Source organism: Papilio xuthus, unplaced genomic scaffold (assembly GCF_000836235.2).
Source record: "Papilio xuthus unplaced genomic scaffold, Pxut_1.1 DF827714.1, whole genome shotgun sequence".
NCBI lineage: Eukaryota > Metazoa > Arthropoda > Insecta > Lepidoptera > Papilionidae > Papilio > Papilio xuthus.
The window spans coordinates 3,898,499-3,913,098 of record NW_013530935.1 but is presented as its reverse complement, the minus strand read 5'-3'; the positions used below and the strand labels follow the sequence as shown (position 1 = coordinate 3,913,098).

The following is a 14,600-nucleotide window of genomic DNA, read 5'->3' as shown; positions in this document are numbered from 1 at the left end:
TTAATAAAAAAAAAAAGTTTATTTTGAAATAATGGTTATTATCTATTAACAGTTGTTAACTTTAGGCCAGTGATTATGCATGACAGTTCAGAACATTACAGTGGCCTGAGCTACGCCTAAATTTATTCAAACACGAGAATATATCCATAAAAACCTACATACGGTCCATCGGATCCGTTAACAGATAATCGACCAAGAATTCAAATACGTTATCTTTATTCTACACGAGTAGAAAATAAAATAAAAAAGTATAAACAGACATAATAAATGCAATCTAATATAAACCATCTATTTAAATATTAAGATATAGAATTTAACAAACGAGAGATTAAAATAAAGTTTTATAAATAGTGTCGTTTATGTTAAGTTAATCGAATATCATCATTTAGCTGTTAGTGCCGCATGATTACTATTTCTATACGGTGTTATATAGACAATATAATCTTACGTTTACGATAATGCCTACGACACTCGGGACAATTCTTATAGAATTCGTCGACTCCGGCTCTCCAACAGCTGTGAAGGCACTCTACCTTTTGGTATATTGCTGATAGGATATCCTCACTCCTCGCAGTATCATCGCGTAAACATATCAAGTGCAAGATTACAATAGTCCTTAGAGTTAGTCCGACAGGCTCACTACGAATCTATCGTCTCGTTACAACTATCCAAATATTACTATTATAAAAATATCTATAAACTATTCTAAATCGAATGAAATGTTACTGGGGACAGGCTAAGGATAAACGACAGATACCCTTTCGGTTATGGACGTTCGTGCATCGCCGACGCTGGAATTTTTGTTGAATTGAATGTGAATAGATTAGTACGTTCGCCGCACCTAGTTTTTCGATATGTGCAGGTATCGGCGGTGGTTTGATGGTCGTTGATGTTGAGTGATGGTCAATCGTGGTCAGTATGGTGAGTGATGATCTACCAAAGGCCGGAGGAGTACCCGCCGGGCGGCACGCGACTGTGGATCAGGTTGTTTCTGCCGTTAATTGACGTCACGGTGTTAATCTGGCCGTTCAAAGATTTGTAGCCGTCGCCGGTGATGGGGTTGCCCTCTGAAAACATTTTAATATACAATTAATTAAGTTCCCACGTATTAACTGATGTAATAAAATCCAAAATAACGTTTCTAAATATTATACTTTAATGCTAATAAATTTAACTATTGGAGAATCTAATAAATTTAACTATTGGTAAATCTATTTTATAGTTAAATCTAATTTCAGACAACATAAAGACAATTGCAAGAAAACACTACATGCATATTCTATGAAGACTTAAGATATAGAAATTAAATTAGATTGCGATTTAACTTAATACAACTATACCATACCGCGTACAACTAACTACTTAAAGGGGCAACGATACAAAGAGCAGAAAGAAAGAGAAGAAAAGGCGTGCCAAATACAACAAATTTTTTATAACAAAGTTTACAACAAATATTCTGTAAAATAACATACAAGTTACGGCTACGACAAAAAGCAGACTTTACCGTAGGCTTCCATGGCCGAAATATTCACAATGTAATAAAACAACATATCTCAGAAAACACTGAAATAACAATGTTTTTATATTGATGTTCCGTGGAAGCCCACTGTAATATCAACCAGGTTACTGACAAAGAAGTAAGCCTTTTTTTAAATAATTCTATTTTTGAATATTTATAAACCAAATATTAATATATCAAAAGTATATATTTAGATAAAAAGATAAATCATACTGATTTGCTTGTCTGGCTTATAAAGTTGTCAAAGTGGACCTCATGTAACTGCTACAATTTATCAACAACAATTTACTAACATTTAATTTAAAAATAAATAATTCTAATTTGCTCTAATCAAAAGAAGCAAATAACAAAAGGGTAAAAAGTGCTTAATTCAGTGACTTGAAGGAATCGTTTTTATCTAATCGAGCAAAATATATTTTCAGTATACACAATTTTGAGAGTAAATACAAGCTTAAGTTGCTTATAAAACAGTGCAAAAGTGTTTATCCTTCAGTCAAAATTAAACACCCACCCAGTTCTCTTTGGCGGACATAATCTACATAGTACGTCTTAGGTTCGGAATCTTCTACATGCCGATTCAAATTAAACAGGTATCCGGGTACGTGCTTAGGGAAAATGGGAGGAAAGCCGGTCAAAGTGAAGGGTCCTGGGGCTTTAGGAGTATCTAGTAAGGTAAAGTCGGGTATAGGAGCATCTCTCTCATATTTAAAGAGGCTGATTGGTGGATTTGTATTTGCAATGACATATGGATCAATAGGTCCGTCTAGAGTGGGTATCGGGTTGTATTTATAGTCCGGTTGAGGTTTGTCTCCTAAAGCTGACGTCATTCCGACGAAAGAATGAGGAGGCAACGGATGATATGGAATGTGATGATGTTTAGGTTCAAGATAATGTTGAGCTGGAAAGGGCGGCCAATGTCTGTCTAGTATTGGTTGAGGTGAAAGCGAATCAGGGTCAATTAATGGATGAATTTTGTCGGGATCATCTGTGCTGAGTCCTAGTAAAATACGAGGAGACTGATAGCACATCGGTCTGGGTTTAATGGTCGATTCGACATGATATTGGCCCGGCTCTGGTGGCCAACAGCGCGTGAAGTATCGATGAGTGGGTTGCGGATTTAGGAGGTTTGGGTCTAGGTCTGGGTTTATGTCAGGCAGAAGGTTTGCGTCGGCACCTCGCAGGCCGGCGGCGGGGTGGCGCCTGCGCAGCGGCGGCATTGGGATCCCATCGCCGGTCACTGGATTCCTCTTCGGTGGCGTGTACGAAGCTGACCATTTACAGAACAAACGGTTTTCATTCAAATCACTCGCTGGCGATTAACCTTCCTATACCCGCGCAAATGTCTGTGAGACCGACGAAACAGTTTTTCGTAAATATTTTTTTTTCCAAGAACTTTGAGAGTTCGCGCTTTCTGCTAGTTGCACGATTTGGGGCTTGCTTTTGGTTGGTACGTGGGACACAGTCGTGCTAGCAGGACGTTTAGGCCTAATACGGTCTATACTACGTACGTATGTACTATTTTTCTCGGAAAGTGTTTGTACTCGGATTGTTCAGTGGACAAATAAAGAAATAAACCGTCTAAAATTTAACTAATTTTATTTTACATTGATCTCAAAATATCTTATTTTTAAGAATTAAAAATTATTTTATGTTTGTTTTTAGAATAAAAAGTTTTATGTTTGTTTTTCATGACTATACGAAAAAATGAGACTTTTTTAAGGCTGTTGTGGAAAGACTGATAGTCATTACAGTATTAAATAGTATAAGCTAACAATTGGTATTTTTTGTTTTATTACATCCTATAGTTCCTGTAAAATAAAAAAAATATAAACGGTTTATAGAAAAATAACTAGGTAATAGGAGTCAAAGTTACGGTCTGTCACACCGTGCGCGGGTATAAGTGTTAAAAAATTTGGCGCGGGTACAGGAAGGTTAAGATCAATGCTTTTAACTAATCAAATGTGACGTCGGTGTCGAAACATTGATCTTATTCGTTCACAATACTTTATCGAATTCTAAGTTTAGTTCATTAAGTGGTTAGTTATCACTTCGTATCGTATTCTTAAATGTTTAGTTTTAAAAATCCTCATTATGCAGCATAAACAACACATGCTAAGATTAGCAATAAGATTATCGTCATTAATACGTAAGTCCGTGTGTGATCATAGTTGATGCTGATCAAGTATAAATAATCGTATATTGTTATTTAGAAGAAAGTATCGGAGCGTAAATCAGTAAGATAAGAAGCATATCCTAGCGTGCAGAGTGCCAAATGATATGTGTTCTGGCACGCGATACGAGCACCGCTATACGGTGTACAGAACTCTTAACATTTTATTCCGTATTTAAAGCCATATTTCCGAGTTCTGTTCACAGTTTTAACTGTTCAAATGTGGAACGGAATTGCAAAAATTTTTTGAAGCATAAACGGAATTTAACTTAGACTTTAACTTGAATTTTAGTATCCAGTAACATTTCAACTACCGTAGCGAATTGAAAAAATTTACTTAATTCCTTAAATGTGTTATTTCAAAATTTTAAGATAATTCTTAATTTGATTTAGAAATATTTGATGAAACATTTGTCCATTCCACATTTTAACGGTCATATGGGAGGCATTCGGTGCGCGTGTTGTGTCTACGCGTGCGCAGTTTTCGTGCCTACATGGGGAACGACTCACAGTGGTCGGCGGGCTCCGTCTCACCTCGGCTGGGGGTAGAGTTGGCGCTGCCGTTGGCGAGCTTGGCAGGCGAATGCGCCGCGCTGCCGTTCGCCTCCGCGTCGCCGAACTGGATGTGGCTGCGGATCGTGTCCGTCACCATCGGGGCGGGGGAATTGGTGTTACCCTGGAAACATTATGGTCCATGGCTTCACAAAACAGTTAAGTATGCCAAAATCTACATCACCCAATATATTTAATTAAATAAAATCGAATCTATGAAAACACTTTTATATGGACAAGACGAAAGACAATAAATATCTGAGACATCCTACTGAATGGCCAAAATAGAAGTCATAAAAATATATAATAAATAATAACATAAAATGCCTCTTCGTCACTATCGTCTTCTGCGAGATTCTTCCCAGCTCCAGCCATCTATTTCGAGTTTTCATACTATTCCACTACTACTAGTAAATACCAGTATGCGTACCTGACCAAAGAGTCTGGAGTGCGTGTCCCGGGGGCGGGTGGGCGTATCGCGCTGCACACGCGGCCGGCCGCCGCCGTTTTTCACGGGGCTGCCGTCGGGGCTGTCGCTGCTGAAGATCTCCGCGATGCAGCTCTTCGGGGCGTTGGGAACTCTGTAATCATACATATATAAAATTTATAGATGTTAATTGCAAATGGAAAACGCCAGGAAAATACTAGATGTAAAAACCAGAGCTCCGTACACCGTGGAAGGCAATTGCCAAGTAGTGCTATGATGTTGATATTTAAGTAATGAGATAAATCTTAGAAAGAACACTGCTACTAGGCAAAACGTACTGGCTTACTAGTCGATATGTTAGGCGATCATTCCAGCTATTCGATATCCAGGAAATCGATTCCTAATTGTAAAGCCATAAAAATTAAAAGCCCTCGTTATTTGATACGACACATATTATCATTTATAATTGGAAATGTGCTCAACGAATGTATCCCCTTGCAAAGACCGGACATTACCTGCCGGCGGGCGAGGCGGCTACTTCCGGTGGGGGAACGGTTAGCAAATACTAATCAATACCCGAATTCAAACCTCAAAAAGCTCATAAAATTTGACATGGGTGTCGCTACAGCGGTCATTGACCGCGAAAATGACTACGCAGAACGGGATCGCAGCCAAGTTTACTAGCTTTAGTACGAAACACAAAGCATTTGATCACGGGCTTCCCTCTTTTCCTTACTGAGATTACACGAAAAAACAAACACTATAAACCAGAATTGCGCCCCATGCATAACAAATCAAGGCGCCTTGTAAACCTAACGAGCTGTAAATTGTACATGAAGTGAAGATTGTGTCGTGATTTAGAATAGCAAATATGTTTGATTGGTGAGAAATTTTATCGCAATATTATACGCAAAACTACTCGGACTGGAGTTGCAGTTGATGCTAATGCAGGTGCATGTAATAAATATACGGCTATGACAAGATAACGTCTGACTTAGCTAATTTTAAACCGTCTTTAACTTCTTAAAGAATGTAAAACGAACACGTTATAATTATCTACATCAATCTTACTAATATTATAAATGTGAATGTTTAGATCGATGGATGGCTTAACGGATCTCGCTGAAATTCGGCATAGTTGTAGAAGATAATCTGGAAGAACGCATAGGCTACTTATAATTTTTTTTAATTCCGCGCGAACGGAGTCGCAGGCGACAGCTAGTTAAAAATAAAAAGAGAAATTGCCTCGTTGCGCGTTCTACAGCATACTATTATGATGTTTGTAATCATAATTAAAGTATCTTTTTTGCAGTAAACCCTATGTAAAAGGCAAACAATAAAATGTTATCTTCTAGAACTTTGTATCAAGTGACAGCAAGCAAATTCTGAGCAACGTAGCTAGTTTCAAATAAAGTCTTAGTCACAGAGTAAATTAATTCCGTAGACGATGTGCAAACAATTGGCGCGGTTGTGCGACAAAGGCAAAACTCGAGGGTCCGCAACGCAGATGTGCCGCGCCGACGCCGCCGTCGAGCCGGGGCAATCGATACCGCGCCAGTGTCTAACTCCGAGCTTCGTACCTCACTGCTTACTGCTGAATTGGCAGACACGATGCCGTTTGAGATTTATTTTACCCTTTTTACCATATAAAGCTATGGCAACTATATTATATAAGATATAGAACTGCTTGCTTCTTAAAAGTGAGAAATTTTAAATCGTCTCAAAAATTGCATAAAATCTTTGGACCAATTTCGACAGAAACCCACTATCAATTGCTAAAAATTGTTGATGTTATATAAAAATTAATATTTGTTTTTCTATAATAGAAATCCAAGTACACAAGTGCTAGGAAAAAAACATGTTATTTAACTAAACTATGTGTAAATAACAAAATATTGTTTAACAGCGAGCTTAATAGTAAACATGACGTATAAATTAAGTCATTAAATGATTTAGTTGAAATTGGTATAAATCGGCACGCGACTGTATGAATATTTATGAGGACGGTCCATTACCACTTGTAATGGTAAAATGCATAATGAATGTTGACAGAAGCGAACACTTTACGTCAAATAAATATAAACTAAAATACGACACTAAATATCATCAGCTAATAGAGTCTTGTAAAGAACCCATTATAGCAAGGATTAATATGAATTATGTTCTTGTTAAAAGCAGGTAGAGGTAGCTTGAAGCTTAACTTGATCATTGTAACTAAGAAGTTCCATGAACAAGATATGGTAATTCTAAGTAGATAAAAAGATAGAATTAGCTATCCATTATTGCTATCTCCTGCATGTTAGAGATAAAGTAGAGGCGCGACAGTACAAGACATTAGCATTGACCAGCCCGGAGCAAAAACAAAGCAAAATTTATGCATGACTTATCTGTATGGACAGTAACATAAACAGAGATGCAATTACCATTGATAACAACAGATAAGATATATTTGAATTGTGTATAAATTTAAAGTAGTAGAACTAATTGTTTTTTTTTTCCGCGGAACCACTGAATCCAATCTCCAATATTATGAAGCTGGCGCAATATACCTAAGGATGTCATATAATAGTATTTTTAATATATAGTTTCCAATACAAATATTTTAATAATGACTATAAAAATAACCCCTACATGTAAATTTAGCATAAACAATAACGAGTATTTTGCTAACGCGTATATAAAGGCGCTGAAATCAAAATATAAATGCTGTACGATTTTATAAATGAAAAATGTCTAGCCACAATTCAACAACGTGTACGTGCCAACGAGGTCAATGGAGGCAAGCACGCTAGCCTACAAAATGCCTATTCACTCTTGCCTAGCAGCAACGCGCCGTTGCTCTTTTGGCAAGGATTTTTATCTTTAAGAGCATGAAACATTTTCAATGGTATGTATCCAAATAAGCAAAATCTAACATTATATCTAATCAAACGTTTACATACAAAGAATAATATAGCATCAGCTAAACGTCAGTTGGAAATGCTCGAGGCGTCAACATACAATTGCCCATCATCAATCCTACCGCACAATCAGCTGGCTACCGGTACCTGATAACACTACTCAATTGAAAACCACGCGGTACAAGATAGCAGTCAATCCTAACTAATGCATCGATTACTCTAACATTGGAAAACGCTACAGCTATTTCAAGCCGTTCGAAGTGTACCGTTTCAACTAGATGAAATACCTCGGTATTGTAATAGCACATAAATAATAATTATAAATGTATAAACATGCAATATCGACTGAAAGCAGCTATTATGCTGCGGGAGAAAAGTGCGTGAGAGCAAATAATTGCTTTGTACGCACTACAGGCGCTGCACGCACGCTATGGAATCAAATATGGCGGCAATTATTAAAATTAAATGCACGTATGAAATTTTTCAAAGTCAATCCCCAAGTAAGAAATGTTTTATTAATAACATATCTTTTTGACATTTTTCATGTCTTCTAAAATCTTTATAATACGTTTCCAGCTTTCAATAGATATTATTAACGGTCTGTTATAATCTGTCCCGATCATTTCGCGCGGAAAACTGCCATAGATTATTAATATCAGAGTCATTTTCAGTCGGTTGTTTGCTAACGACGTACAACTTGATTATTAATTGAGTGTAAGAAATGTGAAATCTTGTTTGTCGTTTGTATCAAACTATATCAAAGAAACAGCTGAGTGGTTTTGAATTTCATGGGAATTAAAGCATAGATTAGTATCACGGTGACCATTGAGGGGTTTAGTAAATACAACGTCAAATAATCCGTCTAAATCTTACTCGTGTGTTTCGACAAGTTTCGAAATAATTTATAAGCCAGATAAATAGTGATAAAAAATCCTAAACATAAAGAATTCCTAATAATGAAAAGCAAATAGCGTATGACAGTAACTTTCATTTTGAATAGATACACGCCTAACTATCTTTAAAAGAAAAAAAACTACAAATTGGATAAAATTACACATTCACGGCGCTCAAATTACCATCACGAGACTTCTTGCCTCCTCTCTCCTCCGTTTTCATTCCAACCTTCAAACCTTTGTTACAATCATAATTATATCAAAACATCCGTTTCTCCATTGAGTACGTAAAACGACATATACCTACATTGTTTTATAGAATACTGTACTGTATATTATAAAAATACAGCTCAAATTTCAATACAACGCAGACCAAAAAAGTAAAATTACACTTGTGCGTCCGACTGTACAAATATTTTGAGATTTCAACACTCACTAGCGTGTTCTTTTTTCTTTCACGATCTGTTGGATAAGAAAATAGTGGATATGTTTTGTTTTTTATAGCTGGCTAATGATAATGTTGTGCGTTTAAGCTGGGCAATCACGTGATATTCATCATAAGAAACAAGAAAAATTGAGTTACGTTTAAAAAGTATAGTCGAACTGTTTAGTTAAAACTATGTGTTAAATCTGAAGGTGTGTGGAAGGCTTTATTATTATATTTTTAGGTATAATTAGTAGGAGTAAAATATGCATAAAAGATTAACATCGAAAAAATGTTCCGTTCTCTCAATATCTGATCCCTCATTGAAAGTTATTCTGACATTTCAATTCGTCACTGTCACCACCTAATCTTCTATTACTTTGACAACTGAATCAGTGGGTATTATAATTGCTTCGAAGTTTTATTAACTCCATACAAAAATATATCACGGAACTGTAAATACAATCCTTCTTCTAATGAAATTAAAATTAAGTGTAAGCCTTACTTTATATCAAAATTCGAGTTATTACTACACAGCTAATTTTAATAATAAAATCCAGTTTATTGTACAGTCCACAGAAATGTACTTTGTCTTATTTGCTGTTCAAAAGCAGTTTTCAAAAAGAATAAGTAAAAAGCTTTTCTTTAATTTTACAAATATTTAACTACTGAACATAAATAAGCTTGGCATATAATTTCAAATTAAATTTAAAACAAATATCACCTTATGTTTATTGAATAGTTTGAAAGCATTGAATTTATGGTCTATTTTCATAATAGCGTTAGATCGTAAAGAAAACAGTGTTTCACTGTTAGTATTCATTGTTACACGTCGTTCGCGAGTCCTTTGTTCTGGCTGTACAATTTGCACAGCAGCTCGAGTGAAATCCGTACCTTTTATTTAACACCTGTCTGTACTTTTGTTTGTTAAACTATCGTCTTGGGATTTATTTTCTGCTTATGACGAAATTGTTATTTTATGTATATTTATTTTACTTTATAATCGTAATTTAATAAATCAGTCATACATTAAAGTAAATAAATTCACAAGATGCCTTTAAATCTACTTTATTTGTGTTTATGAATGAGCTTCTTATGTACAACATATTACATACATTATAAATAGTTAAAAGCTTTGTTCAAGGCAAGTCGTTAACATAAAGCCGTACACCACAATTAGATCTCGCCTACAACTCTGCAGATTGCACACACGAATGTACGTTAAGAAAGTTTACACCACATTACACTTTCTTAACGAAGCGTCGATGCATTGGTGCATGTTAGAAAGTCAATGTAAACGCTGCAATGCTTTTCAGTCGCTGTGTAGTAGGGGTGTGAGATCGTAGACGGTGTGCAGACGGCCGGGTTGGTGACCTCTGCCAAAACTTAGGCCAGAATACCAACAGCATTATTACAATGAGAAATCAATTGTATGATTAATCTGGAACGGGTTAATTGGAAAGTCAAGTAACGGAATTTACACACAACTTAATGTGTGTGATTGTTAATAGTTGAACTAAATACATAATTTGAACTAAAAATACATTTATGTTAAAAAACGTGTTTAATTTTGTATTCGACTACCATATTCCTAACTACTAAATAATATTTTATCTAACTATAGTTTACAACGGTCGTAATACTAAATATTCTGTACCTCTGTTGGGAAAATATATCTTTTACAATTCCAGATGTACGTCATAAAACGGTTAATGAGACCTAATGTAAACGATAACAGTCGTGGAGACAGATGTAAATTACATGCAATAAATATACAATAAACAGTATTTATTTTATTACCCAGTTAACACTAAACATCGATAAGATCTCTCTATGGCTGGGTACACTGCGCAAAGGACCCTGCGTCAGATTTGTATCGTGTGATCGATGTAAGTAAGTTTAGTTCGCGAATTCTCTCGCTTTTTTATAATATATATCAAATACATTAATCTCTATAGATGGATAAGTCATTGCTTGAATATGACAGCTTTATTTGTTCCGACTTCAACGTACCTGTTGATATTCCTGTCATTTAATTCTATCTCTACTATCAGTTTGATTTCTCATCACCGCATCGGCGCCAAAGTGACGGAAATCAAATACACACAAAATACTAGGACTTAGTGTTCAAATACCCCACATACCAAAGATGTCACATAAATGATGTATATGTAAATAAATGTTTACATCAACGAGAAACTGATAATAATGGTCAGATTCTGTCACTTTTCTGCATCACTATAAAAATTGCAAAATTATGTTATAGGCTGCATGCGTACTTAGACAAATCAGGATGAAACAAGTAATACTTGGACTGTATAAGAAAAACGTACCGGCTTAACGTAATTTTAGTGTGTAAGCGCCCTAAGTAAGGCTTCTGACTGGCGAGTTACATAAGAAATGTTCCTAATACGCATGTGCTTACAAAAAAATTCTCGTTCACTAGAAAAGTAATAATAAATTTTGCGCGTATCACTAAATTATACTAACAGGAAACATCTTCGCAATTTTTACGGCTTACGAAGGTTATGTGTTACATTTCCCACGATAGAAATCAAGTCAAAACGTCCGGAAATCTAAAATCACCAATTTAATTTAGAGTAATATAATGGTGACATAACATAATGTAGCAAGGACATAAGTAGGAATTAATACGACATAATTATATCCATAACAAGTTCGTAAAGTTTCGGTTTTACTAAAATACCTTTTAAAAATAGTAGTATAAGTTATATGAGGCGACACTTACATGTTAAAACTAAGAAAATGTTGTTTATACAATTGAATTGTTCGTTTATATTCTAATGTAAAGTTAGCCCACGCTATTATTGATTTGGCGCGTCGGGAGCGCCCACAAGCATTGGGAAAATACACGACCTACATGCTTTCATGTCCTATTGATTACGGATTATGAGCTATTCATGTTTCTCGAGCATGCCTCTTCGTCTTGATACATAAGAAATGTGTATTAAATCGCTTTGAATAATATTTATGGTACATTTTTGTCTCTCTGTGGATCTAATCGTATCTAGGATACATAATTAGAACAAATTTATGATGACACGTTTGCAATTTTATAAGACAAAAATAAAAGTTAGGATTCAAGATAAACCCAACATTAAAATTATTTTATAACTACAGTAGATGTCTTACAATAACAGTGTTGTTATCTCTGAAAACATCAATTTGTGCGCAGAATATAAAATGCAAAATTGCCGAATTCGTTTTGTACTTATAATTTTCTAAAATAGCAAAATTACTGCAAAACCCTAACGCTATTAACAATTATGAAAAAAGTTTGCAAATAGTTTAGTACTAAATATAATTATCTTTTATCTGTATACCTAATGGGCAGGTTTCACATCCGTAGCGAAGATAATGTCATTAGATAAACGTGCGGGATGTTTAATTATGTTAATTTGCATGCTATATGCGGTCCCCAGTCAGTTTATTGGGGCCGTAACTTGGTCGGAACGAGTGAGTGGGTGAGCTAAGGGAATAATAGCCGTGATCTACGGCATAGATTTATACAACGATTTGCTTGTTACAATTTTAATAGATCGCTATTTTATTAATACGCTAAACGTTTCAATGCTAAAAAATCAAAATAACGTGAGTATATTAATAAAAAAAAAACAATCGGCGCAAAAATGATTTTAAAATAAATTGTAATAGAAACTGTCATATTTCAAGTTCACAAATTGTTTAATAATTTACTTTTAAAATAGAACTAACCTTTTCTTCATAACAACTGATGAGAACATAAACACAGTTTTTTTTTCTAATAATTTGCCTTCACCGGCTACATTAAAATAATTTTTTAAACTTAGATTATCCTAACTATTCATAAGTATAAACCAATTCGCCATCTTGTTTATAAAAACGAAAATTGACATAACATTTTTTCTTTTTTATTTATGGCTTTAAGTATAAGGTACAAAGTTCCTTTAGTAAAAAAAAAAAATTAATCCAACACTATAATTCAATAAAGTTAAATTTCATTATCTATAACATCGCTATATATTATAAAATGCTATAACGAAGACACAAATCGATTAAAACGGAGCTGTATTTAATACGTCTTACAACAAAGATGATTAATATACTTGTTTCTATAATGCGCTATAAATTAATTTAAATGTTCGCATTAAAAAAAATTGACGATCATGTGTCAAAAACACATCTTAATAGAAAGTCAGCGGTTGCGTCCGCATTAATTAGACGATATTTTATCTGTGGCATCCCCTGACACATCGCGAGTCGCGGCGTTGTTTAAATATTATGATCGAGATACCGCGGCAATATTTATAATGGACGTAGATTGACTTTTGAAAGTAACTCGGACACTCGCTCTTTATCATTTTCGTTCATTATAAAGTTCGTGTTTTACTTAAGATAATCTGTGACGCTTTCGTGACTGGCTTAATGAAGATCGGATTGTTAATTATGAAAAGCGGTAAATTAAAAACTTTACAATCCATACGTTATGAAAACACTGAATGACGTTTAGAAAGTTTTAAGTTAGTATTTGCGTTAAGCGGGAAAGTGTTTTATTTTAATTTAGCTGTCGCCCATTTATAACAGACAGTATGTGAAAAGAGGACTTATGTTGAATAAAAAAAGTGAAAAATTCCATTTGTTTTTTGAACGCACACACTAATTGCATTAGTAAATTGAAAAAAAATCTTCAAATAATTTACCACATTCAATTGTGTAAAAACTATTTATTGCTGTGTTAAAAGTATGAGATAACAAACAGAGCTTTCAGAAGCTTTTAAGTTATATACTTATGTATTATATACATATATTCACTTTTTGTACGTTTAATTGCTCAACTTAATAAATCCACATTAAACTATTGTTTTTAGGGACGCATACTGTGTAATTTATTTCAAGTTGTTTTAGAGCGTTATTTTGTTTTACTACGTATTTTGAATATCAAAAAATAGCTTTATTCACTAACCACGAACTATCAAAGTGGTGCTTCAATCGCACTCTCTTCAATTATAGACAACACCGTAATAATGTTGTAATGATTAGCAGCTATAAGTTATATTAATTCGTAGTGATGTGCAGACACGTCCGTCCGTAACTCACCTCTGGCCCTACGAGCATTAGCGCATTTCGTGGGAACGAGCGGGGGCATCAGGCCGGGAATTACTTGCAAATTGCTTGATAATCTAACGTGGCACTAACATACTTGGTGGGGCTACAAACGTGTGATAAAAATGTGCAAATACATGTGTGCTTAAAAACCATTCTTTTACTTCCCTTCGTAATGCACTCGCTCTTTACTTTATCTGGGATTTAAAGTAATTAAGATACACGGTAAACACAAGTATATAATTTAAAACATGATTCTTAATCCACACATTTAACAGTAAAAAAGAAAAAAAGAAAACGCATGCAAATAATATATGCATATATTTTTCCATATATTTTTGACGTAACGATCCATTACGCTCTTTACGGGTAAAAGATGAAAGAGTCCCCCTGTAGGTCCCCTCGATATTTCTTTTGTGCTTCACAGATAGAGCCCTCCCTATAGCCCTGTACGAGGTAAACAAACAATGGTAATTATTTAAAAGGGTTGTGAAGCACGAGGGTTTGGTAAACCTGCTATCCATGTAAAAAATCCAAAAAAAAAAACTTAACTCAGCACTTTCGGTATCCCGCTGTTAAAATCTAAGTTTGTAATAATGATGTGATAATTTC

The 14,600-nt window shown here is 34.8% G+C and overlaps 1 protein-coding gene across 9 annotated transcripts in view; it reads right to left on the bottom strand.

Annotated features, from left to right (window-relative positions):
* The window catches only part of Jupiter (microtubule-associated protein Jupiter), an 83,545-nt gene continuing 68,945 nt past the window's right edge, over positions 1–14,600 (bottom strand). For 4 of the 9 annotated variants that reach the window (XM_013310865.1, XM_013310862.1, XM_013310868.1 and 1 more), the window contains 4 exons: positions 4,672–4,822; positions 4,200–4,365; positions 2,694–2,786; positions 1–1,067 (listed from right to left, as the gene is read on the bottom strand). In XM_013310865.1, the coding sequence (XP_013166319.1) occupies positions 934–1,067; positions 2,694–2,786; positions 4,200–4,365; positions 4,672–4,822 (544 nt within the window). In that variant the 3' untranslated portion in view covers positions 1–933. The remainder of the gene's footprint in view (positions 1,068–2,693; positions 2,787–4,199; positions 4,366–4,671; positions 4,823–14,600) is intronic. The other 5 variants (XM_013310863.1, XM_013310866.1, XM_013310867.1 and 2 more) reach the window with 4 other exon arrangements.